At 37.9% G+C, this 27,314-nt stretch overlaps 2 protein-coding genes across 7 annotated transcripts in view; one reads left to right on the forward strand and one right to left on the reverse strand.

Moving 5' to 3' along the window:
- The window catches only part of ENOPH1 (enolase-phosphatase 1), a 75,140-nt gene that overhangs the window by 16,953 nt on the left and 30,873 nt on the right, over positions 1-27,314 (forward strand). For 2 of the 3 annotated variants that reach the window (XM_081304629.1, XM_081304630.1), the window contains exon 1: positions 16,834-17,638. The exons of the other annotated variant lie outside the window; for it this stretch is intronic. In XM_081304629.1, coding sequence (XP_081160755.1) covers positions 17,555-17,638 — 84 coding nt within the window. In that variant the 5' untranslated portion in view covers positions 16,834-17,554. Of the gene's footprint in view, positions 1-16,833; positions 17,639-27,314 lie in introns of those variants that run through there. 3 annotated transcript variants of the gene reach the window in all.
- HNRNPDL (heterogeneous nuclear ribonucleoprotein D like) lies at positions 11,536-16,640 on the reverse strand. 4 transcript variants are annotated; one of them, XR_014023340.1, is made up of 9 exons: positions 15,996-16,634; positions 15,078-15,246; positions 14,822-14,983; positions 14,284-14,415; positions 14,033-14,147; positions 13,359-13,529; positions 12,941-13,033; positions 12,481-12,585; positions 11,536-11,800 (listed from the first exon to the last, which is right to left on the reverse strand). XR_014023340.1 is itself a non-coding variant. In XM_081304623.1 (8 exons), exons 1-7 carry the CDS (start codon positions 16,436-16,438, stop codon positions 12,963-12,965), a joined length of 1,263 nt encoding a protein of 420 aa, XP_081160749.1. In that variant the 5' UTR covers positions 16,439-16,631; the 3' UTR covers positions 11,536-11,800; positions 12,941-12,962. The 4 variants fall into 4 exon arrangements, 2 of the variants coding, with proteins under 2 accessions (XP_081160749.1, XP_081160750.1); XR_014023339.1 differs by lacking the exon at positions 13,359-13,529 and having other exon boundaries at positions 15,996-16,640; XM_081304623.1 differs by lacking the exon at positions 12,481-12,585 and having other exon boundaries at positions 15,996-16,631.

Here is a 27,314-nt window from a genome sequence, read left to right on the forward strand (position 1 = left end):
GCTGATTTTATAATATTAGTCCCAAATCCATGGATATGGGATATTTTTCCATTTATTTAGGCATTTTTTTTTTATGTTTTAAATATTCGGGTCTTGAACACTTTAGTTCAGTTAATCCCTCAGTATTACTGATTACATTCTTTCTGATGCTTCTTAATTTATTTTTGGGTTGTTCATTGCCAGTATATAGAAATAAAAATGATTTTTGTACTTTGATTTTGTACCATTCAACCTTGCTGAACTCATGATTTTCTGTATACTGGAACATTTCTTCAAATAGAGTTTTATGTCAATCAGAATGTACAGTACAATGTTAAACAGAAGTAGCAAGAGTGAATATCCTTGTTCAATTCCTCATCTTAAGGGGTAGCATTTAGTCTTTCATCAGTGTAATGTTAAATATGGAATTTTTTAAAGAGAGTCCTTATTAGCTTGAGGAAGTTCCATCTATATTAGTCTTCTCAAGCCACCAAAAAAATATAGACTGGATGGCCTAAACCACATAACATTTTTTTCTCACAGTTCTGAAGAAAAGTCCAACATCAAGGTGTTCACAGGATTGAGTTCTTATGAGACCTCTTTTTCTGGCTTTTGAACAACTGCATCTCTCTGTTTTCAAGAGCTATTTCCTCCCTTTCCCTCCTCTTCATCGCGCGCGCACTCAGAAAAAGAGAGAAAGATCAATCTGGTGTCTCTTTCTCCTGTTTTTCAGTACTGGGGATTTAACCCAGGCATCCTCTACCACCGAGTTATATTCCCAGCCCTTTTTATTTTTTATTTTGAAACAGGGTCTTGCTTAATTGCCCAGGCTTGCTTTGAAATTTGTGATCCTCCCGTCTTAGCCTCTCAAGTAGCTGGGATTACAAGCAAGGGTCACTGCACTGAGTACTTCTTTTTATAGTATAAGCATTTACAGCTATAAATTTTCCTCTCTGAAATGATTGAGCCACCTCTTGTTATTTTCACAAGCTATATTATTTTTTATTCATCTCATATATTACTTTCTAATGTTCTATATTTTTTTTACTTTTTGCCATTTTGGAGCACATTTTATCTTCCACATAATTATGAATTTCCCAAATTTCCTTTTGTTATTAGGTTTTCATTTTATTCTTTCTAAATTTATTGAGGCTTGATTCATGATCTAGAATAGAGCTTTTGCTGGAAATATTGCATGTGTAGTTGAATTTGTATTCTGTTTTTGGGAGAATTGTTCCCTAGATAGATGTCTGTTAGATCTGGTTGGTTTATGGTATCACTTAAGTGTTCTGTTGATTTTCTGCCTAGTTGTTTTATTCACTATTAAAAGTGGCATTTTATTGTCTTAAAACTTGAATTTTGCCAGTTTTTCTTAATGTATTCTCTTTAAATGTTTAGTGTATCTTGCTTTGAAGCAGTAGTTTCCAAGCCTTTGCTGGGGAACTCAGAGTGTGCTGGAGCATGGCTTTGATGCTTCAGCAGTTTCTTTACAACTCTACCTTAGTTTTTTCTTCCTACTCATGTAGGTAAGCAGCAGTGAGAGATTAGCCCTTCTCGGTTATTTTCTGGACATCTATATAATTCTGCCCATTATGTGGCCTTCTAGATTCCCAGGATTATGTTGGAGCTTTCAAAGCCCTCAATGTGGATCATTTATTCCCAGTTTTTTTTCCTTTAAAGTTTTTTGTTAGCCTCTAATTTGCCCCAACTTGTACTTCCACCTCAGACAGTGTGATGTTAAACAATTAACACTGCCTGTATCTGAGAAACAAAATAAGGATATGGCTTTTTTATAGAGTAAGGTCTGAGTCAGGTGAAATAAAGGCAACTTTGATCAAGCTGTTTTCATTGAATTGCCCTAATGGTGCATAAACATCTGGTGGTTTTCACACTATTGTTAAAATGTCACAAATTTTTTGTTCTTATTGAAATAAAGCCATTTTTTGAAGAAAACATTTCTCATGTTGCTGCAAGACTTTACTTTCCAGGATTCTGAAAATGTTGAATATGACAATTTATGCTACTTGTCCTCATTGCTTTTATGGAGCAGATTTTTGGTCCCTTGCACTTTTTTTTTTTAAAACAAAACATCTGTCAATAACATAGTTTATTCAACAGTTTCATAGACCATGTTTGTGCAATGCCATTACATTAAAAATTATTAGTATTTAATTTATTAGACACTTGAATTTTCGTATCAGTCTTATTTAAGATTCTCATGAGATTAGTTTATTTTTTATTTTGCCTGAATGTTTTATTATGGAAACTTTCATATATTTGTAGATTTAAGTATGATGAAATAGACTGTCTTCAACAGTTATAAGGCTGATTTTTCCTTTTCATCTTAACTATAACCTTATTTACTTAGGAGCACATTTCTAGAATCATTGACAGTCATGAGGAATTTCAGTATCTTTAATAAAATACTACATCACACCTAAATTTAATAATTTTAATATTATCAAACACCTAGTCAATCTTTATTATTTCCATGGTTGTTTTTTTTTTAATGGTAAATTTGTTTGAATCTGAGTACCATACAGATGTACATATTATGTGGTTGATAGATTTTTTTAATTCTTAATCCATTTATAGACTTCCTCTTCTTCCTTTTTCTAGATTTTTTTAATTCTTAATCCATTTATAGACTTCCTCTTCTTCCTTTTTCTTCTTAGATAATTTTATCTTTATCTTCATTCTTCATTTTTTTGTTTTTGTTATTTTTTTTAATTGAGCCAAAAGTAAATTTAATAAGACTATTTTGGTGTTTCAAGCTCCCCAGGAAAGGTTAGAAAGCCACACTTCAGAACTCTCACCCAGGAACTCTTCAAAATCACATCACAGGGCTGGGATGGAGTGCTTGCCTAGCATGCGTGAGCACTGGGTTTGATCCTCAGCACTACAAAAATTAATTAATTAATTAATTAAAGGTATTGTGTCCCTCTGCAACTAGAATATATGTGTGTGTGTGTGTGTGTGTGTGTGAGCTTGTGTGTGTATGTATGTATATTTTTAAAGATTTTTTTTAAGGGCTGGGAATGTGGCTCAAGCGGTAGCGTGCTCGCCTGGCATGCGTGCAGCCCGGGTTCGATCCTTAGCACCACATACAAAGATGTTGTGTCTGCCAAAAACTAAAAAATAAATATTAAAAAAAAAAACAAAAGATTTTTTTAAAACATCATCACAGCTAGATGCAGTGCTGCACTTATAATCCCAGTGACTCAGGAGGCTGAGGCAGGAGGATTGCAATTTCAGGGCCAGCCTCAGCAACTTAGACCCTCAGCAACTTAGGAAGATCCTGTCTTAAAGTAAATAAGAAAGACCAGGAATGTAGCTCAGTGGTAAAGTGCCCCTGAGTTCAATTTTCAGCACGAACAAAAACAAATCGTAGCACAAAACTGGGTCCATAAAGGCACCAGTTTCTTCTGCTGCTGCTCTTGTTACACCCACATGCAGCTGCTTTCAACATTGATAGCATCAATGCTGTATACTGGGTATAGCTGATAGAATCTCTGCTTCTGTACAAAGTGGTTGCCACCTTGCCTGCCACCTGTCACAGCATTTATTAATTTATTAATCCTTGCTTCTTTGCTTCACTAACTACTGGCTCAAAGTACAATGCAGAATTCTGATTTTAGTGCAGAGCTGATTTCACATATCTCTGCTCTATTGGAAGGGGTTTCCCAAACATGGGAGGTAATCCCTATTTTTCATGAAACTGTACAATGTTATAATAAAAGAAAAATGATTTTCACTTTAGATTCTTGATAGCCATGATAAATGTTCCTTACCATAAGTGTCAAAGCCCCATACACTCTCCACGAATTTTCATTCTATTTGCTTGTAGAAGAAATGGGATATTTTTGCCATGCATTTTTCCATATTATAGATTTGGATGGTTGCACCCTTGTTTAACATGTGCCTCTCTTTCTTGTATTTCCTCATTACTTGTAGATGGGTCTTAAGATTTTTGTTATGAAATATTTTTATCACCATAAATGTGTCTTCATGTAATTTCTCTTTATTTTTCCTGATTCATTTGTTGGATATATTGAGTCTATATCCTTTGTCACTTCTGCAAAAATTTTAGCCATTGTCTCTGAGTATGGTCTTTTATTCCTTTTCTTCTTCTAAAACTCCAGTTTCACATTATACTTATTGTATTAGAGTTCTCTAGAGGAACAGAACCAATAGAACATATATAATTTTAAAGGGGAATTTATTAGGTTAGCTTACATGATCAGAGGCTAGATAGTCCCACAATGGCTAGCTGCACTGTGGAGACCCAGAGAAAAGCAGTAGCTGTTCAGTCCAAGAAGCTGGAGCCTCAGAACAAGAGGAGCAATGATGCAACTCCAGTCCAAGACTGAAGTCCTGGAAGCCTGAGAGTCATGGATATGAGTCCACATTGGGAGAATTAAAGAAGCTGGAATCTAATATCTTTGGGCAATGATAGCAGTAATCAGGGCACCCACTCAAGAAGAACAGAGGCTGTACATGCTGGCAGACCTCCTCTTCCCACTTTGGTTCCATCCAAGCCCCCAGCTTATTGGATGCTACAGCCCACTTAAGTGGACCTTGCCCTTCAATTTGCTATTCCACATGCCAGTTGTCTCTGGCAACACCCTCAGACAGACCCAGAAGTGTACTTTACTAATTTCCTAGGCATCTCTTAATCCAATCAAGTTGACAGTCGAGGAACTTAGGAACTATAACTTTTCAAGTTTAGTTCTTTATGGCAATTTTCATGTTTTTTACTTTCTGTTATGTTCAGATGCTTTATTCTCATTTCTCTTTCACTTAAATAACTTAGTTGCCTCTAATGTATTGTTAAATCCATTGATGTTTTGCTTTTTTGTGTTTTGTTTTTGTTTTGAGATAGAATCTCACTCTTTTGCCCACACTAGCTTTGACCTCATGTGCTGAAGTGATCCTCCTGCCTCGGTCTCAGCATGTAGCTGGGACTATAGGCGTGTGCCACTATGCCCATTTATCTTTTGTTTTTTGTTGCAGTTGTATTTGTATAAGTTCTTTTTTATATTTTTCTCCCATCTACTGTGTTTCTTTTATATTTTGAAGATACTTTCAAACTTGTATTTTAATCTGAAAAGAGTTTCAAATCTATTTTATTTCAACACAAGTATGTGTGTCTGATACTTCCTAGATTTGTTTATTGTGCTGTTTTGTGGTGAGTTTTTAGATTAAATTTATTTCTTTTTGTGGTGTTGGGAATTGACCCCAACACATGCTAGGCAAGCACTCTACCACTCAGCTACACCTCCATCCTATGATGGCTTTTTATTTATCATGTGTTGCTCATTCTATTTGAGAAATTATTTGTAGAAACAATCAGAAATCTAAGGATGTAAAAAGCAACTGGATTGGTTCAGAGATAGAGTACATGTTCAGCATGCTCAAGGCTTTGAGTTCAATACTGAGCAAAGAGGACAGGGAAGGAAGGAAGGAAGTTTGTTTGTTACTGGTATTAGCCCATTTTCCATTGTTACAGCAAAATGCCTGAAGCTGGTTAATGTAAAGAAAAGAGGTTTATTTAGCTCTGTATGGAGATACAAGAGCTGGCTTCTGTTGAGCTCTGTGAGAGCCTCATGGCAGATAAAATGGCAGGAGTACACGTGGTCACATGGTACCAGAGATTAGGGAGGGGCCAGTCTTAATCTTTTATAACTCACCCTTGAGGGAATTAATTGGGGTCCCTTAAGAATTAACATTAATCCCTTGTGGGGACAGCATCTCCAAGGATCTAATTATCTTGCACTGAACACCACTTGTTAGTTTCTTCCATTTCCCAACATTGCCACACTGAGGACCAACTTCTTAACATACAAACTATTGGGGGACACACATAAAATCAAAATTATAGCAGTACTTGTTATGAACTGAACTGAATGTATCCACCCAAAATTGATATACTGAAATCCTAACCCCAATGTAATGAGTCCTTTGGTAGGTAGTTAGGTTTTGATGAGGTCATGAAGGTAGATTGCTCATGATGGGAATAGTTCCCTTATAAGAGACCAGAGGGTGCTTGATCTTATGTTTTCCCCTGCCTACCCCACTCCTCTACCTTATATATACAGAAAAAGGCAGCTGTCTAAAAGCCAAGGCAGCCCTCACCTGATCATGCCAGTACCCTGATCTCATTCTATACCCCAGAATTGTAATAAACAAATTTATTTAACCTATGTAGCTTATGGTATTTTATTATATCAGCCTCAGCTAAGATAGTACCTTCTTTAAGAAATGATTTTTATTTACTTCTGGCAGGCAACTAAGGCCTTGACTATTCTCACCTTAGTTCTGTGATTGAAATTCTCTGAATTATTTAGGTAAGGAAACTGGGTAATCCCTTTAGCATGTGGCTCTGTAGACCCCTTTAATGGGATAATAATGGCATCAGAGACCCCATCTGGAGTTGAATCTACATTTTTTTTTTTTTACTTCTGTGTCATTTGTCCTTATAGGGTCATCAAAAGTTCTAGGCTTATATGGGTTTTGAGCTTCTAGGTTTTTGTCAGGCGAATTTCTCATCTTTTTAGTTCTCTAGTGCTTTCCAGTTTAAAAAAAAAAATACTTCGCCCTTCTTCTTAATTGTCTTCAGAAGTATTGTTTTGAATTACCTAGGCCACAGTTGTAAGCAAAAGCAAGAATGTACACAATAAAAGTAAATGCCGCCAGGCGCATGCCTATAATCCTAGTGGCTCCAGAGGCTGAATCTGTTCAAAGCCAGCCTCAGCAAAGGCCAGAGGAGATGATAAAGTAAATGCCTTTTGTTTTACATAGGTATTCATGTACACATGAGTATACACTCACTTACACTAATGGACTGTGATAATGCATATGAATATGTAATGATCAATACAAAAATATGGTATAATTTTTTTCTTACTGGGAATTGAACCCAAAATAAAAGGTGAGACAGGATCTCACTAAGTTGCTGAAGCTGGCCTTGAATTTCAGCCTTAACCTCCTGAGTAGCTGGGATTAAAGGCATGCATCACTGTACCCTATTAATATAATCTTTGGAATGGTTTCTGTTTTCTAAAATAATTCTGAGAACTTTTGACATTTTCATATAATGCTTTTTTTTTTCCTTTCTCCTGGCAACAAAAGAAGTTAATAATTAACCAGTCTTTGTTTTTAAATTATACTAAAAGTTTGCATACTTTTCCAAAACTGTTAGTCAATAAAACGGTAATGTCTGTATTTTTCCTGTTTAAGAATCTCCACTTGTTTATTAAAAGAACACATAATTCCCCCAACCTCCCCCACCCCTTGTTCTGGGGATTGAATGTTCACGTGCTTAACCACTGAGCCATAACTCCAGCCCATTTTCATATTTTATTTAGAGACAGGGTCTTGCTAAGTTGCTTAGGGCCTTGCTAAAATGCTGAAGCTGGCTTTTGAAATTGCAATCTTCCTGTTTTAGCCTCCTGAGCCACAAGGCTCATTTTTGTTTCTTTGAAATAGGGTCTGTGTTGCCCAGAACACAAGATCCTCCCACTGCTCCCTCATGAGTGGCTGGAATTACAGGTGCAGTCTTAATTTTGACAAACTCTAAGACCTATGTGTACATGCATTATAAGGAATAAGTATTGAAAAAATAGATGTACATTAAATGAGATAAGTTTTTGACTTGAGGTTTTGATATGTCATTGAAATATATGATTTTTAAAAATCATAACAATTCCATACCCCAAGTATTTTAAAATACACTTTTTCAGATTATTAAAAGAAATATTTATTCAAAAAATTCCTTTTCCATATTCCCAAAATTGTGGTAAGCATAGTTCTAAAAATTCTTAATAGTAATAAAATTTTTGGACTCATTTTCAGTATTTTAGAAGTGTGGTAGAAATCACATAAGAAAAATCTGCACAGGCTAACAAGTATTATTTCTTTGATTTGGGCTAGTATGCTTCTGATTATCAAATTAAGTTCTGATTGAGAGGTATATACCTGATTAATGTCATCACATAGGCAAAGCAATATATACAACAAACCATTCAAAATATCATCTATAGGGAGAAAATATTTAAACTACCACTTACCCACCCCCTTACTATTCACATTCTTGCCCTGAGTGTCTGAGGTTCAAGAGCAATCTAAATATTAATCAGTGAATCTCACAGGACTGATCTTTCATGAGAACAAGTAGTTGCTCCATATTATCCAGGCTCATCTCAATAGAGGAATGGACCCATTGATATACAATGCTGTTTTCCTACAAAAGATCTCAGAAACCAAGCATATTAAACATTACTGCTTAAAAAGGGCATTCCCAGAAGTGGTAAACTCTTCAGCTGAAAATCTTGGACTTAGATATACCTCATTGTTTAATAGGAGTTTAATAAATTCAAAAATATAATCTGAGTTGATGTTAACTAACTCTCCCAACTTGAAAATCAGGGCTTCATGGTTTTGAGGACCTTCGGTGGTGGGGTTGACCATCCTATTGTCTACAGTCAATCATTCATGTGTGTGTTTATCAGCCAACTAAATAATCAAGTACAGAGCATCTACTTTGTGCAACCTCACCAAATTCAGTAAATTTTAGTCAGTTACCAACAATTCTATACCCTTTTTAAAAAAAGGATATAAAAGCCAACAGTTCTATACCCTTTTAAACCAGCTGGCTTTTAAAGATGTCTACAGTTTCCCTGAAACTAAATTTAAAATATTTTTTTCACTTATACAATTTATTTTTGGTCAGATTCTCAAAAGTAGATTGACAAGAGAAAACTTGGTCTATAGTAGTGTTCTAACATTTTTAACTTGCTTTGCTCTTTGAGAAAAATCTTGGAATATTTCATTAGAAATTTCTAGATTTGAACAAGAGACTATTGTATAAACTTTTTAAAAATACACCCTCAATCTCATCACCAAGATCAATATGCCATCCTCACAGATAGATACTGGTAGGCGGGTAAAACAAAATGAAATTGCCACTTAACAGCACAAAAGTCCTCACAATGTTTAGTGTTTAACATTGTCCTGTAATGATCAAAACACCACTATATCCTTTTCTATGGTGTATATAAAGTAGCAGTTGAGAAGTCAGTGTATTTTTTGCTACTGAACCAAGTTTTTTAAAAATATGTTTAGTTATAGATGGACACAATGCCTTTATTATTTTTTTAATGTGGTGCTAATGTTTGAACCCAGTGCCTAACACATAGTAAGCAACTCCAACTCAAATCTTGTGGAAATTCCACTCAAGCTGGCCATTGTAAAGCAATGCATATTCAAAGACTTGGGGGGTCTTTTCCCAAGAAATTTTTTTAAAATATTTTTATTTTATTTATTTACTTTTATGTGGTGCTGAGGATCAAATTCATGGCCTTGCACATGCGAGGCAAGCGCTCTACCGCTGAGCCATAACCCCAACCCCGTTTTTTTGTTTGTTTGTTTTGTGTTTTTTTTAATGTTGCTTTTGCACAAAATGTTGAGGCCATAGTAGAATAGATGACAGGCCTATGAAGCTGAAGTTTGGGAGATTTTCAGAGAATTACATTTTTTAATTTTGCTCAAGACTAAAATCAATTTGGATGGTGTATAATGCATTCACATAACTTTTAACTAAAAATTGCTTATGTTACTTTAATTACAACCAATTAAATCAGTAATTAAGTGGTTAATGACTAAAGAAATGCCCTTAAATTTTATGAAGATTAGAAAAAGACCTCTGCCACTATCATGAAATGATGCACTGGATAGTGATGGGTGGGTGGGCAGAGGCTCTGCTTATCCACATTAGTATTACCAAACTCTAATATCTTAAATTGTTAAAATGGCTTTAAGACTGGAATATTAAGTTGCTAACAAGAAATTCTGCTTAACAACTAACACAGAACTTGGAACAATTCAGAAAGCTTATTTAACTGTGTGGGTTATCACAGGTTACTTCAATTTCATTTTTACCCCCACCCCCCTAGTTATTCAAACTTGGTTTAGTTCTGTATAGATTTTTGTCATTTTGCACTACTGGAGATTTAATCCAGGGGCATTACCATAGAACTAAGTTCCAACCCCCTCTTAAGACCTAAAAATCAAATTGCTGAGGTTGGTCTCAAAATCCTCCTATGGTAGCCTCTCACACAGATGGATAGCAGATATGCACCATCATATCCAGCTAGAATAGAACTATCTGGTGAACTAATAGACCTTAAGGACCGAATTAAAATCTCAACTCCAAAGCCCAAGTAAAAAAGTACATTCTCATTTCCCCTTCAGATTCTTGATAAACCACGTAAATTACGTAGTGTAGATTCTCAAAATCATACATATCAAGACTTAATTGAAGAGTTTGTATTTTGTTTAAAAAGCTTTTATTCAGTTTGATCAGGGAATAGGACAATCTCAATGCCAACTTGTCACCTAATCATAAATCTGAATTTACAGGATCCACTACTCTATATTCCATACCTTACAACAAAACTTGAAATTTATCTCCCTTTCCTAAAATTGCATATTGAAAGAATAAATATTCCCTTTCAATAGCCAACCTTGATACTTGGCCATACCAAAACAAGGCCAAGACATCATCATGACTCAGCTCAGCAAGTACAAATATTGTTGGAACAAAAGTTGCACGCATCCAATGTTTAAAAAGGGGAGGGTACTGGCCTAAAAAAAACACTGGTTTAGTGTCAGACCAATTAATCTGTATGTGAACACATATGCCAGCCCTAACATGGAAGGAACCATGGGAACAAACAGGGTTCCCTAAGTCCAACTCTGTTGAATGTAAAATTCAAAGCTTGTTTGCCCAGGAATCTTTCAAAACCTAAGTATAAAAACTTCCAATGCACCAGGACTAATGACCATCACATTTAAGACCAATATTAACCTAAGCATTTCGTGCACTAATTGCCCTAAAAGTGAGATTTACTAGCATTACTAACAAAGACCACATTCCTAATACAGCTTCCTAAGATTACCAACAAAAATACTTCAGTGTGATGGGGGCTGTGACCAATTTTTAATTATTCTGCCATTACCTTCAACTGTAATCTTTTAGCCAAACTTCAAGAGATAACTTCACACCTATCTGGTAAAATCCTATACTTTTGGTTTTATGTTCTTTCCTTATAAGTGATTAATTTGACAATTACAAATGGCTTGCCAGAGAACAAAGGAGGTATTAAATTTTGTTCGCAGTACTGGGTATAGATCCCAGATGCTAGGCAAGCACTCTACACCACTGAGTTAAATCCCAACCCAAAAGGGTGCTTTCTTTAGATGTAAAATCTAGCGAAAACATGGTCTACTAGGACTAGGTTTGAGACTGGAGTCCCTAGCTATCCAGAGCAGAAAACACATTATGCAAAGAAACGTATGATGGAAACCTCAGTTGATGGGGAAATTAGTAATCCTCAGAATATGAATATATCTACAAAAATGGGTGACATTGTGGTTATTTATAAAGGACCATAGTTTCTCCCTGTGGACAGTATATCCTACAAAATAAATGGTGCCATAATTATTGCTTATTTAAAATTACACATTTACAGAGCTATGTAGTACCTGACGCAGAAAAACAATCACATAAGGAAGCATTTATTTGAGGTTTAACATGAAATCATACAAATAAAAAATTTGTATAAACACAAATCCACATTGAGTCATAACACAGATAGCAAAGGACAAAGTAAAAACAAAGAAAACTAATTGGCGGCTATATACAGTTGGACACAGTAGTTGTGTCTTGTACACTAGAAAGTCTTTTACAAAATAATCATCTTAGATCAACAGAAGATCAATCTTCAATGTCGTCCTGCAAGATGGGTTTCTTTAGCATCTCCTAAAAGCAAAAACAAAAGAGCAATTAGATTTGTGCCACTGTCACAAGCTTTCAAAGGTCCACTTTCATGAATTGTTTTAAGTCCTCACTTTATTCTTTTCTTCAAATTATTAAAGATCACATGCATATTTATTGGCAAAATGCAGCTTGAGAAATTGATAAACATACCCTGGAGTTCCCAAATGATATTAAATTCAAATCTGTTCAGAGAAGAATCTGGGAACACAATCTTCCCATATTCAAAGGTTGAACTTAAGGCCTACTAGAAGCATCTCTAGTAAGCCAAATAAAATGCTACCACAAATGTGAATTTCCAATAGGCTCATTATATCACAAGAAAACAGATTGCTTTGTGCATATGATCTTTAACTTATATCCCAGATTTAAAAGTTCTTGTTTTGGTTTGTAGATTTCACTATTAGCTATAAAAAGAAAAAGCAAGCATTAAATCTTAAAGAATGAACACTTAAAATGAGGCTCCACAATTGAAATACAACACTAAACAGAAGACCAAAATGATTAAGCTGTAAAAAGGCATTTATGTACTTTAACTCCTGTAAAAAACCATTTAAGTTAAGTTTAGACACTTAATCTCCAAAAAGATTAAAAAAAAGAAGCCAAAGTCTGAAGTTTTCCACTTTAATCTTTACGCTGGTACATGAAGTTGGAAGAGACCATACCACAGGACAGCGTTTTCTGGTGTATGCCTTGCGCTCTGCCCGCAACGTGCGACCCCCAGAGATAGACGTGGTCAGGGTGACACACGGCCTGCAATGAAGTTCCCGCTGGCGGGTACAAACAAGGTATAATGTCAGAGTTAGAAGATAACATTCTTGTTTTCCTTAAGTTGTACCCATTTCAGTACTTTACCTGTTAATAGTTCTAAAAAAGTTTAATTATTCCTCTAGACCTCCTGGTACACAAACAGAAAAACTCTTAAGTTTTTCTGTAATACTAAAAAAAGTGAGATAAGACTTTAAAGTTAAAGATCTATAGACACTTTAGGCAAAACAGGCTCATAAAGCAATTAACAATTTAGTAAAAACAGGCTACATAATATGTTGTTTTTACTTAGTTTTCATTTGTCTATTGATCTTTAAATTAGACATTTCCACTGGTTTCTTATACTCTTATACACACCTGTTTTCTCCAATGTCCTCCTCTAGTATGGCTGGTAATTATTTTGGTGATTGCCACCCCCTCGAGAAGCCTTGCCATAAGTGCTCTGTTGACCTATTTGGAAAAGATACAAATTTGGCTAAGTTTTTTATACAATGGTTTCTTCACAAACATTAAAAAGCTATCAAATGTGTAAAACTTCGCATGCTAAATATGAAAATATTCTTACTAGCCAGTAGTCATAAATCATATATCCTAGTACTTTTCCAATCACCATGATCTATTACTATAATCTCCTCATGATCATAATATACCTCAGAAACTCCAAATATTAAAAAATAGATGGAAAACCCATACACAAACAATTTCAGAATGGGAATGTACTTCAATACTGAATTTCAATACCATTGGTTTATGAAATTAAGTTAAATATTCTTACCACTGTAGTCTGCATATCCCTGTCCATATCCATAGTTCCCATAGTTATACCCAGTATAATCATATCCGCCATAGCCACTATAGTTCTGATCACCACCATAGGCACTATTGTAATTTCCATATCCTTGATCATAATAGTTATTAAATCCTTGGTTCCAGTTTTGGCCCTGACCTGAAACAATGCACAATGATTGTTAGGAAACCACTTCTGACCCCCAATTCTAACACAAAATGATGCGTTCTTGTCCCCTGCTCTGCAAATTTTAGAAGGCAGAATGGACCAAATATTGTTATCTACTGGATAGAATATGTTTTTACTGTTATTAGGGGGCAGAAAGTCCAATTGTGCCAGTATCAAGTTTCTAAACATAATGAATAATCAGTTATCTTTTCCATTGAAGGTTAAGATATCTGAGAAAACCTATCACACCAAGTTTTGTCAAGTAATACTATTTCTCTACAAGTGACGACACTATTTGTCAAAAGTGGCCATTCTTAAACAGGTGAAACCAGCTAAGCTAATTTAAATTAAAAAGCAACCCCCTTTCCCTCAACTTGTCATTTTTTTCTATGTTGGAATAGCTTTAAAATTAATTCAACTTTGCTCTTTCTGGGCTTAGTCTTACTTAGTAGCATATAACTTAAACCCTAGAATCATTACCCAAGAATTCTCACCTCGGCCACGACCCCTGGTACCACCTCGCCCACCAGCTGCAGCACCTCTTCCTCCTTTTTGTTGTTGCTGTTGCTGCCTATATACCTCTTTGGGCTGTGCAACTTTGATTTCACACTATAAACAAATTTCAAAAAAAAATATACAGAATTTTACTGAAGTTTTAACATTAAAGCATTTTACTCTTCTCAAATTCGTTACTTTAAAAAAAAAAATCCTCAAATTTACATTCAATATATTTACATAACTTTACCTTCCCAGAACCAATTTGATGATATCTGCTTTCTAACAATTTCTTTACTGGCTCTTCATCTGTATATGTGATAAAACAAAATCCTCTTCTTTCGTTTGTTTTTGTATCCATGGGAAGTTCAATATTTTCAATCTGCAATGAAGAGGCATGTTCAAGATCATCCAATAATAGTAAAAAGCTACCAAACTGTCTCAGAACACCAGGTAATTTCCTAAAAGACATCATTATTTTATCATTATTAGCCTTAGAAAAGATTTGCTATATATGGAACATTAACAGTAAATTACCTTTTAATAGCCTTTTGTACCCAGTCCATACACTGATCACATCAAATATCTGGGTTTTGTGCAAAAGAAATTAGATATTGGTTTTTGTTACAGCACAGAAAGCAACAATTAATTTACAGTCACTGGAAGGCAGTTGAACAGTGACATAATTCTGTCTTCATGAAAAATATTAAGTGGTCCTACACAAACTTAACCAAGGATAAACATTTATGAACACACCCAATACAAGATACTTGTAAACATCAGCGCACCTCTCCAAAGGCTCCAAAATATTCTTTAATTTGTTCTTCAGAAGTATCTGGGCTCAATCCACCCACAAAAACCTTTTTAGGGGGTTCTTTTCCTTTCAAAGCTTTGGCCCTTTTGGGGTCTATCAATTTGCCATCCAGTTTGTGTTCTTTCAGTTCCAAAACCTAGAAGACAAATTTGTTGACAGCAATTAAACCCCATAAAAACTTGGGGGGGGGGGGCACACCAAAAGAGGCACAGTGCAGAACACATTCCTACCTTATCAACACTAGCAGCATCTTTAAAAAGCACAAATCCAAATCCTCTTGATCTTCCAGTGACTGGATCTGTTTTAATCGTACAGTCTACAACTTCCCCAAATCGAGACAAATATTCAGTCAGATCTTTCTTGCTCGTATCCCAGCTCAAGCCTCCAATAAACATTTTACTAGAAATAAAAGTTATTTTAAGTTTAGCAGTAACTTAAATGACTGCTTCACTCCTGGAATTAATCAAACTGCGAAATAAGCATAAGAAAATTTACACTAACTTCAAGCAACTTATTCTACTTTTACAGACACGAACAACTGACCACAAAAATCTCGAAATTGCATCTTGGGCACCCAAACAGATTGCTTTCCACATGGTGTAATGCAAAGTTTAAAATGTGGCCAAGGTTCTGCCAGATTCCTCAAGGTCCGAAAATCCAACTTCCTGAACAGATCACTCACTCACAACTTTCATTAACTCTAGTTCTCAGCTGTCACGCAAACATCCTACCTAAGAACTCAAATGCCACTCATCTATTAGCGCCAAAATAAAGAGTTTCTGAACTCGCTCCGGAAAAGCTGCGCGGGGCAGTAAAAGACAATGAAGAGGCGGCGGCAGCTGCAGCAGCATGTGGTGCAGCTAGGCCGGCTCCTCCCCCCGTCCCCCCCGCCCCGGCACCACGCGGCGCCTGCGCACTCGGAACTCCGAATCAGCCGCCCTCCTCCAACCCCTCTGCCCTTCCCCCACCCTCCGTGGGCCTCTCGAGTCATCCCCGCCGTTTTACTTTCCTCTTCCCTCCAAGCTACTGGGGCCCAGTGGGCACGCGGAGAATCGACTCGGGGCAAGAATGGGGGCAGCACGCGGCTCCCGAGGGACGAAGGGCGCGTGCGGCGCGCTGGGGGAGGGGAGGAGAGAAGCGTGCGGTACCCGTCATCCTGCTGATTCTTGCTCGCGTTGATCTTGGATCCCTCTGCGAATTCTTCTATGTTGCTGTACTCGTTCATGTCCTCCATAGTGGCGGAGCTGTCGGCAGTGGGGTGCTGGCGCGCAGTCCTGGTCGCGGCAGCAGCGGCGGCGGAGCGTTGTATGGAGCTGGATTTAAAATGGCGGCGGAAGAGATCCGGGCGCCGCCTGCGCCCTCCCTTTATAGCCGCCCCGCCCGCCAATCGGGAGGGCTGCTGAGCGGTGACGTGGCGCTGGGTCCGGCGCGCCCCCTGCCGGGCGGAGCCGGCAGCGAGGGAAGGGAGGAGCGGGGCGAGCTGCCGTGGCGCCCTCGGCCGCCAATGGGAAATGCTACGGGAGGCTAAAGTAGCGGGAGCGGAGGGGAACAATGGCGGCGGCACATGGGAAAGCCGGGGCGGGACCTCCATCGCGGCCCTCCCGGTGAGGAACGAGGGAGGGGACGCGGGCTTGGGATAAGAGAAGAATCAGATGAGAAAAATAAAAGGGGCGTAAAGTCCTGGGGTCAGAAATCCCAAGCAGCGCCGTCGCGGGGCCACAGTCCTTCTTGCCTTGAGAGCCTTTTGTCTCTGGCGTCTGGTCCGGCCCACTCCTACCAAAGAACCATCAACCTGCCTTTTTGCGCCCTCGGTCCCCCTGTGCGGAGCTGCTGCGGCGGCTGCTCCTATCGACTAGCGCCGGGGCCGGACTGTTCCGGAAAAAGGCGGACTGCGCCCGGCGCTGGCGGCTGAGGCGGCGAGCGCGCTCGCCCGCCGCGCGCACGCGTGTTTCGTTCTCGCGCTGGCTGGAATAAGCCGAACAGGAAGGGCGCGCGCGGCGGCCCCTCCGGGCGGCGGCGCGACACCAGCGCCTCTTCCGCTACCACCTCAGGTGCCCAGGCCACGCGACGGGGCGGATCTTCCCCGCTGGTCGGCCGCAGCCGGGGTCCAGCACTGCCTCAGTGGCTAGCTGAGGACCCGAGGAGGGGTGGGGTCTGGTCAAATCACTGTAGATATGCAAGAGCAGAGGCAGTGGGCGGGGTGGGGGCTGGGTGCAGTAGAGGGCAAGGGGCACTCACATCCCCGGCGCGCCACTCGCGGGGCTCCTGTCTGCACGTGCCCCAGGCCTCTCCCACTCGTTCTACCAGTCTGCGGAGGGCGCGCGCGCGGCTCCCGCGTTCACTTCTTTGTTCCCGCCCACGCGAGGCCCATTTTGACGCATCCCGTTCGAGGCAGGCTGGCGGCCAATCGGAGCTGCAGCCATTTCCTCCCCGCCTCTAGGAACCCACGAGAACCGCCCCTTTTCCTGCCCACGTGGTCTGGGCCTGCTTCGCTGCCTCGTTCAGTTCCGACCCCTGGACGGCGGTCCTCTCCACTTGCTAGTCCGCGGAGGTATCCTTTCCTGCGCGGTTCAGACCCCACGAGGTCGCCACCTCCGAGGTTGCTGCGGGGCTCTCGGAAGCCCGAGACTGTCTTGAGGCGCAGCCGGCGCCGCCCTCCACCCTCCCTACCAGCATTCCGATTTCCGTGGTAACATCTGGGAGGGAAATGGTCGTGTTTTCGGTGCCCGCTGAAGTCACTGTGATCTTGTTAGATATCGAAGGTACCACAACCCCGATTGCTTTCGTGAAGGTGAGGGGCGGGGAAGTTACTTGTGCTAAAATACAATTGGAAATTTAAGTATTGCAGACTCTGCACTAGAAACCTGAAGCTTAGGAGAGGTGCAGCTTTACATCCTCTGGAATGGAGAAGGAGGAGGTTGCTTTGGATAACGGGTGTGCTTTCCTCATGGCACCATCTTCTCCGTCCTCGGTTCTTGCTCTTGGTTAGATGCAGCTGGATGGGAAGAGATGGTGGTGGTTGCCAAAAAAAAAAAAAAAAAAAAAGGCTCAAAGGGGCAAGTCCCGTTATGCGTGTACCTCGTCACCCCGCAGGTGAGCATCCAGATAGTTCTCTGTGGGGCCTGGCGAGGCTGCAGTCGTGATTTAGTGGTCCTTGAGGTCTGGTTCTTCAAAACGGAAACACCTAAATGTCAAGATGACATTCCTGGTAGCCTTGATATCTTCGGCGGTAATGGTCGCTCTTGGTTCCTTTCCTTGGCTGTTGTTAGTGACCCAACTGCTCACTGGTATTTTATTCAACTAGTGGTTCACAGCACTGATTTATTGAACTACAGGACGCTTCTAGGTTCCGTGCATTTTCCTCAGAAAAACATGGAAGCTTGAAGCTTTTAGTCAAAGCATCCTCCTGTTAATCAACACTGTGCATGTAATCACAAGCTTACTCTTTTCATTATAGCAGGCTCCTTTCCTAAATGTATTCTAGTCGTCTGCCAGAATACATACCAAATGTTAGTATAATTTTTGAAAAAAAAGTCTCAGGCCATGATTTCTCTTTAAAATTCATTTTAAATACAAGTATTAGAGATGCTTGGGAAAATGTAGGAAAAACTTTTTTTGATTCGAGAAACAGCAACTTGTGTTTTAAATTCTATTTCAGTTTATTTTTAAAAGAACCGTGAAAAGTGATTTTTCTAGATGTAGGTTATATAAAATCTATATACACATTTAGGACTCCAGATGTCACAACTACTTAAAAAGTTTGGAAGAATTACAGTATTTTGACATCTTAAAGATTCTGAAGAAATCTAGCTGGACATTTTTTCCAAGTATTTAATCACACCAAGGACGTCAGGATTGCCCAAATGCTAATAATTGTGTTGGCTTTCTTTTTTTCTTGTGACAGAATGCCTGATTTCTTGGTTTTCAGAGAAAAAAAAAAGATTCCTAATTTTTGTGGTTATAGTATATAGCTACTTTACTTAGCTCCATTGTGGCTCTCTTACTTTCTGCTGTCATCAGATCAGGGTAGTAACAGATTTTTTTTATTAAATATGTACCATTCTTGGAGACTTTATTTGTGGAATAAAATGCCTCATACAATTCAGTTTTGTAACAAAGTTACAGATACCCTTCCCTACCTTTTCTTCCCCACTGCATAACTTTATGATAGCCACTTCTTAAAAACCTTATGACAAACTTATTCTAAATCTGAGAATTAAAATACCCTAGCAACCTAAATAAGTTGATTTGAGTTTGACACTAGAACTCTGGTGGAGTAGCTCACGCCTGTAATCTCAGCGGCTCAGGAGGCTAAGGCCCCGGGGGATCCTGAGTTCAAAGCCAGCCTGAGCAGCTCAGCAAAGGCCCTATACAACTCAGCAAGACTCTGTCTCTAAATAAAAAATAGAAAAAAAAAAAGGACTGGTGATGTGGCACAGAGGTTAAGCACCCCTGGATTAAATCCCAGGAGACTATTTTGAAACTCAAGGCAGGCTGCAAAAGAATGATACAGGAATGTTTAAAGGATAGATCATTAGTAGTATTGTTAATGTTTTTGTTAAATATGATTTTATCAAAGCCACTATTTCCAAAAGTTTGTTCAGAAGAATGTTAGGTCCTTGGATGTTTATGGTAATTATGCAAATAAATCCATTTAATGTACTTTTGGGAATGCTAGTCTAAATGTGTTCAGCTAGATTTCTTAATTGCATGATTTCTCAGAGCCTTTGCGTGGTAATACATACGCACATACATGGTGTGTCTTGAGGATAATGGCTTTTTATAAATTTACTTGAAAAGAAACTTTAGCATAGTTTTTGCACACTTTTTTAAAGGACATTCTGAGTTGGATCCTTAAACTTGTAAGCATGGAACTGGGAGTTGAATGATGTTTTATGTGTTGAGCATATTATTAGTCAGATTAGGTATATGAACTTGCAGCCCTGCTTCCTGTGGAATGATGGAAGGAAACTGAGTACTGTACATATGTGGAATACATAATAACTCATTCTTAAAGATTATGATGAGTGTGTACTATTTACTAAGGCTTTAAAAAGTTGAACAGTTTGCCTGAGATTTGAACCAAAATTGTCTATTCGAGAACTCTTATTCTTTCCATTATTGAATACAGTCTCTGTAATGAGACCACAGTGTTTGGTCTTTTTTGCTTGGCTACTTTATATATTAAATAGCACAGTTGATATGAGAACACTTCAGTCAATATGAAGTACCATAAAAGTATATATTAACAAATTTCAACTTATGTCACCTCTTGGAAATAGGTTTAGTTACAGATCCTTGGACAAAATAAAGCCTTACCTTATTTGGGTGTTTGGTTCAACAGTGAGTGTTTACTGTAAAAATCAAGCATTGTCAGAAATTGCCTTTGAAGTACCCTTAGAAAGTGAATACTCTAGAGCTTGCCCATCTCTTTTTTTCTTTTTTTAATTAGAGCTTAATGGTTTACATAGTTGTTGGGTTCATTCCAGCAAACTCAGACATACATGGAAATAGACTTCAGTTTCTCTACGTAAATCAAATGCAGCTTGTTTTTCCTTTATGGATGAAACATTCCTGCTTCTTCCCTTGAGCATCAGATGAAGCAGTTATTTTGGGATTTTGTGGTGATAAATGAATAATATGTCATGTCAATTATTAGCCACACACTGAACCACTCAGACTGTACAAGACACTAGGGAACTGAGACTGCCCCCTGGGAATTGACTTGGGTAGAATGGTAGACAGATTGCCAACAATGTTGTTATATTTTCCCTTTTTCTTTTTTTGCTGAGTACTTGAAAGTGTTTGTGTGTGTACACACACACACACATATACACAAATACAATGCCATTTAAGTACATAATGTAGTGCCAACAGTTCAGGATATCTTATGAGATGCCATAGAACCTTCCCGTTTGGGAAGTAATGTTCTCTGTTTAGTCGGTTGCTCTGTTAGGGTATGCCTTTAGCCCTAAGGTTCCAGGGAACATCAAACAGTGGTTGAACTTACCAGCTATTACATCTTTCTCCCTCACCTCTTTTTTTTCTTTTGCCATAGTGGGGATTGAACCCAAGGCCTCATTCATGCTAGGCAAGCACTCTACCATTGAGCCACATCCCTAGCCTTTTTAAAATTTTATTTTCAGATAAAATCTCAGTGAGTTGTCCAGGTTAACTTCAAACTTGCAATCCTCCTGTCTCAGCCTCCCAAGTATATATTTTATTTTCTAAGTCATAAAATTTTCAGATTTCTCTCTACTAATGCTATAACTGGCTAATTTCTCATAGAAGTTGATGATTGCAGGTCCTTTGTGAGAATCATTATGATTGATTGAGAGCAGAGCCAAAGTAGAACCCAACTTTATCTTTAGAGTTCCCACTGCATCTGCATCCTCAAAGTCACCAGCTCTGCACCTAATGGCAGGCTACGTATCTCTGGAGTTGCTTTTTTCTGCTACTGACTCTGATCTTTACAGTGTTGATTTCCCAACATTTTTTTGGTCATCAAATACAATTGCAGCAGGCACTGCCAATATAAATTTATGTATATATATCATTGTACTATTACTAAGTTTTAAAATAAAATGAGATAACACTCTAGTCAGAATGGTAGCTATTAAGAATACAAACAGTAAGAAGTCTTGGCCTGGATGTGAGGAAAAAACCACACTCATACGTTGCTGATGAGACTGCAAAGTGGTGCGGCCAATATAGTGACCTTATAAAAGATGAGATTACAATAATAAAAATGACTGTTGTTATAGTCTCCTATCTATTGTATCATCTTGCAAGCCCCAGTGTATACACATACTATGGTGCAACCACTTGGTCTTTGTCACTCGTGATGTAATGTGCATTTTCTTTGTGCATTGTGTTATTCTAATGTTTTTAGTCTATGAATGAACTCCATCTACAGTCCTTGCAGTTATCCCATTGAGAAACCTGGCACTATTTCTGAATTTGGGGAAAATGATCTCTCATTCTCTATTTTTTTTTTTAATATTTTTTTAGTTGTAGATGGACACAATATCTTTTTACTTTTTTTTTTTAATTTTTTTTTTTTTTTAGTTGTAGTTGGACACAATGCCTTTACTTTATTTTTATGTGGTGCTGAGGATCAAACCCAGAAGCTCGAACGTACTAGGAGAGCACTCTACCCCTGAGCCACAACCCCAGACCCTTTATTTATTTATTTTTATGTGGTGCTGAGGATCGAACCCAGTGCCTCACACCTGTGAGGCAGGCGCTCTACCCCTGAACTTTAGCCCCAGCCCCAAAAATGCTCTATATTTAGAGTTAGTACATGTAACAATAGTTGTGATAGTCTATAAAGTTGCTATGAACACTGTTAATGAATACTGAATCTTTATTCCTAAGTTTCTGCAAGCCTCGGTCATATTTTCAACTGATCAATGGTAACCTTATTTTACGTGTGTTTCTGTTTGTCTTATTTAGTATGTATTATTGATTTGTTAACAGTGAGTCACAGCCAATAGCACTGTAACTAATGCTTAAGCACAAAGCCTATCTAACGTACTTTTTCCACAAGGTACCTCATAGCCTTCTTGAGTTGGAACTCTAGATAGTACTTTAGCACTTTGCTTCATTTGTAAGATTGTGGTGCTAATGGAGGATGGTAAGACAGTGGTTAGGAGCTGGAGTTTTAGCTTAGAGAACAAGGTGTTTGGCAAAGTTTTGAACAAGACTAAGGGGAAATACTGTTGCTATTGTTTTATTGGAAATATAACAGAAATGCCTGACAAACCAAAAATCTCATTTTTTTAATTTTTTGAGATGGGTTCTACCTATGTTTCCCAGGCTGGCCTGGGCTCTAGTGATCCTTCTGCATCAGCCTCCCAATTAGCTGTGACTAACAGCCTGTGCCACCATGCAGAATCTCTTGGAGAGATCAAAGCTACGTTAAAAAAAGGAATGTGGTATCAAAATCAAGGGAATTGGTTCTAGTAACTTCTTGAAGTCATCTGCATTTGATAAACTTGGGTTTGAGTCATGGATTTACATTTGTGCCAGCAGTGAAACTGCTTTGAATGTTTCATCTGTTATAAGACATCACCTTGCAGGGATGTTAGGTGAATTCAAGGAGACAATGTGAATTCCTTTTCTTCCCTTCCATTATTAGAGTCTACGTCCCTGGGCCAGTCAGGTTCTCCCTCTGAAACTCACTGGAGACACTGACATTCTTTTTTGAGCTGCTTTTTAAAAACCTTATTCCAATTACTTGCCTCCTTGATAACCTTCCCCTTGTTCACTTGTGATTCATTACACTTAATTAGATGACAGTTATCTTTAATTACAATTTAATCTCCATAGTGGGATTTATAAGACACTTTTTTTGTCTTATCAACAACACATTTATTCATTTTGAATGTGGATGTTGAAATCAAATGTTTATTTCTAAAGACTTCAGTTTTCAAAGGAACATACATTGGGGGGTCCTTCCCATTTACCTTAGGAAGATAGGATCAGTAGAGTTATGATTTCTGAGCACCTGTGGTCTCAGGGAGCTGCCAGAACACTGAAACTTCTTAATAGTTTTGAATCTAGTCTTTGAAAGGATATTTAAGGAATAGTTCTAATACTGCAACTGCTAGAAATAGCTGGCAAATGGTATGGACCATTCCAAGAAATAATAAATGCTGGTTGTTAAAAGGGTTCAAGCAAGTCTTGGGAAATCATTTTAAGAGAGTTTTAATAATGAAAACAATTTAAAAAGTCACAGTAAAACTAGCTAGCCTTTGTACCAGACTACAACATTAGTCCAAGTAAAGTAAAGCCATAATGAGATGGCAGGTCTACTTCATTCTTCACTGATTAGACCACATCTACCGGCTTTTTTTTCCTTTCCCCTAACCCCCTCCCCACCCCAGTACTTGGGAATTGAACCCCAGGGGTGTTTTACCACTAATACGTCCCCAGACCTTTTTATTTTGAGACAGGATCTTGTTAAGCATCTGAGGCTGTCTCCGTTGTTGAGGCTGGCCTTGAAATTTGATCCTCCTACCTCAGCCTCCCTATTCTTGGGATTACAGGTATACTGCACCACATTTGGCCAGGCTTTTGTTTTTCATTGGCAAGTGACCATATTTTAGAGACAATAGTCAAATGAGGGTGAATCTGATAGAAAGGAACTAAAGACATCTACATAGCGTGTTAAATTATCTAATCCTTATAATAATAATTTATGATAATGATTTATTAAAACATGATAATAATGTTTTGTCTGTTAAACTTTTAAGGAAATAGGAAAAAACTGTTAATTGTATTAATAAGCTAATAGTTTTAAGAAAGTTATTAATAAACTATTAAAACTTATTGAGAAAAATTAAGTATATTACTTTAACAAGATTATTTAAAATACTAGGTTTTATTACTAACAATCATCCCCTTTTCCTTTCTATTGATAACAGACTGGAAATGAGACTACCCTTTTTTTTTTTTTTTTTAACTTCTCAGCTTCTTGATTTACAATGAACCCTGCCCTAAGGAAGAAAGTATAGTGTTGTTTATTTATTCCTGACAAGGATACTTTTGTCCTGACTTAAGAGTAACAGCACAAAGAAGGGTCAAAGAGATCCAGATATTAGAATCATTCCCAAACACATAGTTTTTGCTATTTCTTAACTAGCAGGATGACATTTATTTTTATGCCATTTAAGTGCATTTAGATTCTACCACACTCCTGACTTAAGAGTAGCATATCCCTTGTGAATTTAATTATGTGAATCATAGTCACAGATGTGGCTAGTGCAGTCATAGCATGATAGAGATGGAGGTTATATCACCCAGAAAGACTATTCAGCTGCCTAGCTCACCCTCCCACGGCCACGGTTTCAGGAAATAAAAAGTTGTCTGGCTCTGGGAAATGTTTTTTAACTAGTTCATGAAAGATCAGTATAGGTAAATTTAAAACCTGATTTATTAAGTCTCCCTAATATTATTGCTATAGGTATCTGACACTAAACTCCTATGTGAAAAATAGGATGTTTTCCTTAATCACAGAGAAAGATGTTAAATGAAAATCTCATCCAAGAAAGTGACTTAAACTGACTTCGACCTAGTAGGGAAGCATGGCTTGATCCAAATATAATTTTTCTTCAGATTTATCATATCACAGCTGATTCACTACCTGTGTTGATGGGACTCTTTTCTCTTGAGGGTACAGTCTAGCTATTCTGATTTGAAATTTGGGTTTTACTAAATTCTAATAGCCAGAGATAACTTGACTATAATCAACAATTGCATTCAAGTTTCCCCTCATTTTTTAAAATTTTTATTTATTTATCTTTTATTTTGGGGGTACTAGGGATTGAGCCCAGAGGTGTTTTACCACTGAGGTAAATCCCTAACTCTTTTATTTATTTATTGTTTTAAATTTCAAGATGGGGTCTTGCTAAGTTGCTGAGGCTGGCCACTTCCAACTTGGAATCCTCCTACATTAGCCTCCTGAGCCACTTGGATTACAGGCATATGCCACCATACCCAGCCAAGAATGTGATTTTTCTTAATTTTTAGTTTTTATTGGTACATTATAATTATACATAATAGTAGGATTCATTGTGACATATTTGTACATACACATAACGTAATATGATCAATTTTATTCCTTAGTACCTCCCCCTTTCACTTCCTTCCTCCTGTCCTCTGTTTGGTCTCCCTTCTAAATTTGTGAAATTCCCACCTCTCATCTTTTTTTCTTTTTTTTTCTTTCTTTCTAGTTTCTACATATGAGAGAAAACAGAATGGTTGACTTCCTGAAACTGGCATTATTTTACTTAACATAATGCTTTGTAGTTCCATCCATTTTCCTGCAAATGACATAACTTTGTTCTTTATGGCAGAATAAAACTTCATTGTATAAATACATATCACATTTTTTTTATCCAGAGTATGCAATTTATTTTTAAGAACAAGGGGGCTGGGGATGTGGCTCAAGTGGTAGCGCGCTCGCCTGGCATGCGTGGGACCCGGGTTCGATCCTCAGCACCACATACAAAGATGTTGTGTCTGCCGAAAACTAAAAAATAAATATTAAAAAAAAATGGTAAATTTAAAAAAAAAAAAGAGAAGCCAATTATTTTTCCTTTCCTTTTTTCCTCTAAGAATAATGAAATAATCTTCACTATTGCTTTTAAAATTTTAAGTTCTCAAATACTAAAAACATTTGCACTGCATGTTTCCCTTGGAATACTTTTTTAAGTAGTTTTATTTCATTTTATTTTTTAATTGCTTTTGTTTTTTAAATACATGACAGCAGAATGCATCACAATTCTTATTACACATATAGAACACAATTTTTTCATATCTGTATATAAAGTATATTCATACCATTCATGTCTTCATACATGTACTTTGGATAATGATGTCCATCACATTCCTCCATCATTGTTAACCCCCTGCCCTCTCCCCCACCCCTCTGCCCTCTCTAGAGTTCGTCAATTCTTCCCATGCTCCCTCTCCCTACCCAACTGTGAGTCAGTCACCATATATCAGAGAAAATATTCGCCATTTGTGTTTTAGGGATTGGCTAACTTAGCATTATCTTCTCCATCTGCATCCATTTACCTGCAAATGCCATGATTTTATTCTCTTTTATTTCTGAGTAATATTCCATTTGCATATGTGCCACATTTTTTTATCCATTCATCTACTGAAGGACATTTAGGTTAGTTCCACAGTTTAGCTATTGTGAATTGTGCTGCTGTAAACATTGATGTGGCTGTGTCTCTGTAGTATACTGTTTTTAAATCCTTTGGGTATGGACTGAGGAGAGGGATAGTTGGGTCAAATGGTGGTTCCATTCCAAGTGAGGCCCGAACTTCCTTAATAAAACTCCTATAGCGCAAGAATTAAAACCAAAAATCAATAAATGGAATGGACTCAAATTAAAAAGTTTTCTTCTCAGCAAAAGAAACAATCTGCAAGGTGAATAGAGAGCCTACATCTTCCGAGCAAATTTTACCCCTCACACATCAGATAGAACACTAATCTCTAGGTATATAAAGAACTCAAAAAACTAAACACCAAAAAAAAACCCAAATAACCCAATTAATAAATGGGCCAAGGACATAAACAGACACTTCTCAGAAGAGGATATTCAATCAATCAACAAATATATGAAAAAATGTTCATCATCTCTAGCAATTAGAAAAATGCAAATCAAAACTACTCTAAGTTGATTCCATCTCACTCCAGTCAGAATGGCAGCTATTATGAAGACAAACAACAATAAGTGTTGGTGAGGCTGTGAGGAAAAAGGCACACTCATACAATGCTGGTGGGACTTCAAATTGGTGCATCCAATATGGAAAGCAGTATGGAGATTCCTTGGAAAACTTGGAATAGTTTTTTATTTTAAATAGCTGTACTTTAAGTATTCTTTTTTTTTTTTTTTGTACCAGGGATTAAACTCAGAGGCACTTGACCACTGAGCCACATCCCCAGCCCTC

The sequence above is a fragment of the Spermophilus citellus genome (genome assembly GCF_964194105.1).
Source record: "Spermophilus citellus genome assembly, chromosome: 8".
NCBI classification, from domain to species: Eukaryota; Metazoa; Chordata; class Mammalia; order Rodentia; family Sciuridae; genus Spermophilus; species Spermophilus citellus.

What these genes read in the sequence shown, in the direction of transcription:
- HNRNPDL (XM_081304623.1), bottom strand. Translation starts at nt 16,438, where the DNA reads ATGGAGGTCCCGCCCCGGCTTTCCCATGTGCCGCCGCCATTGTTCCCC. An exon ending in ATCAAATTGGTTCTGGGAAG is followed by an intron (nt 14,148 to 14,283) that starts GTAAAGTTATGT and finishes ATTTGTTTATAG; the next exon opens with TGTGAAATCAAAGTTGCACA. An exon ending in TACCAGGGGTCGTGGCCGAG is followed by an intron (nt 13,530 to 14,032) that starts GTGAGAATTCTT and finishes GCATTGTTTCAG; the next exon opens with GTCAGGGCCAAAACTGGAAC.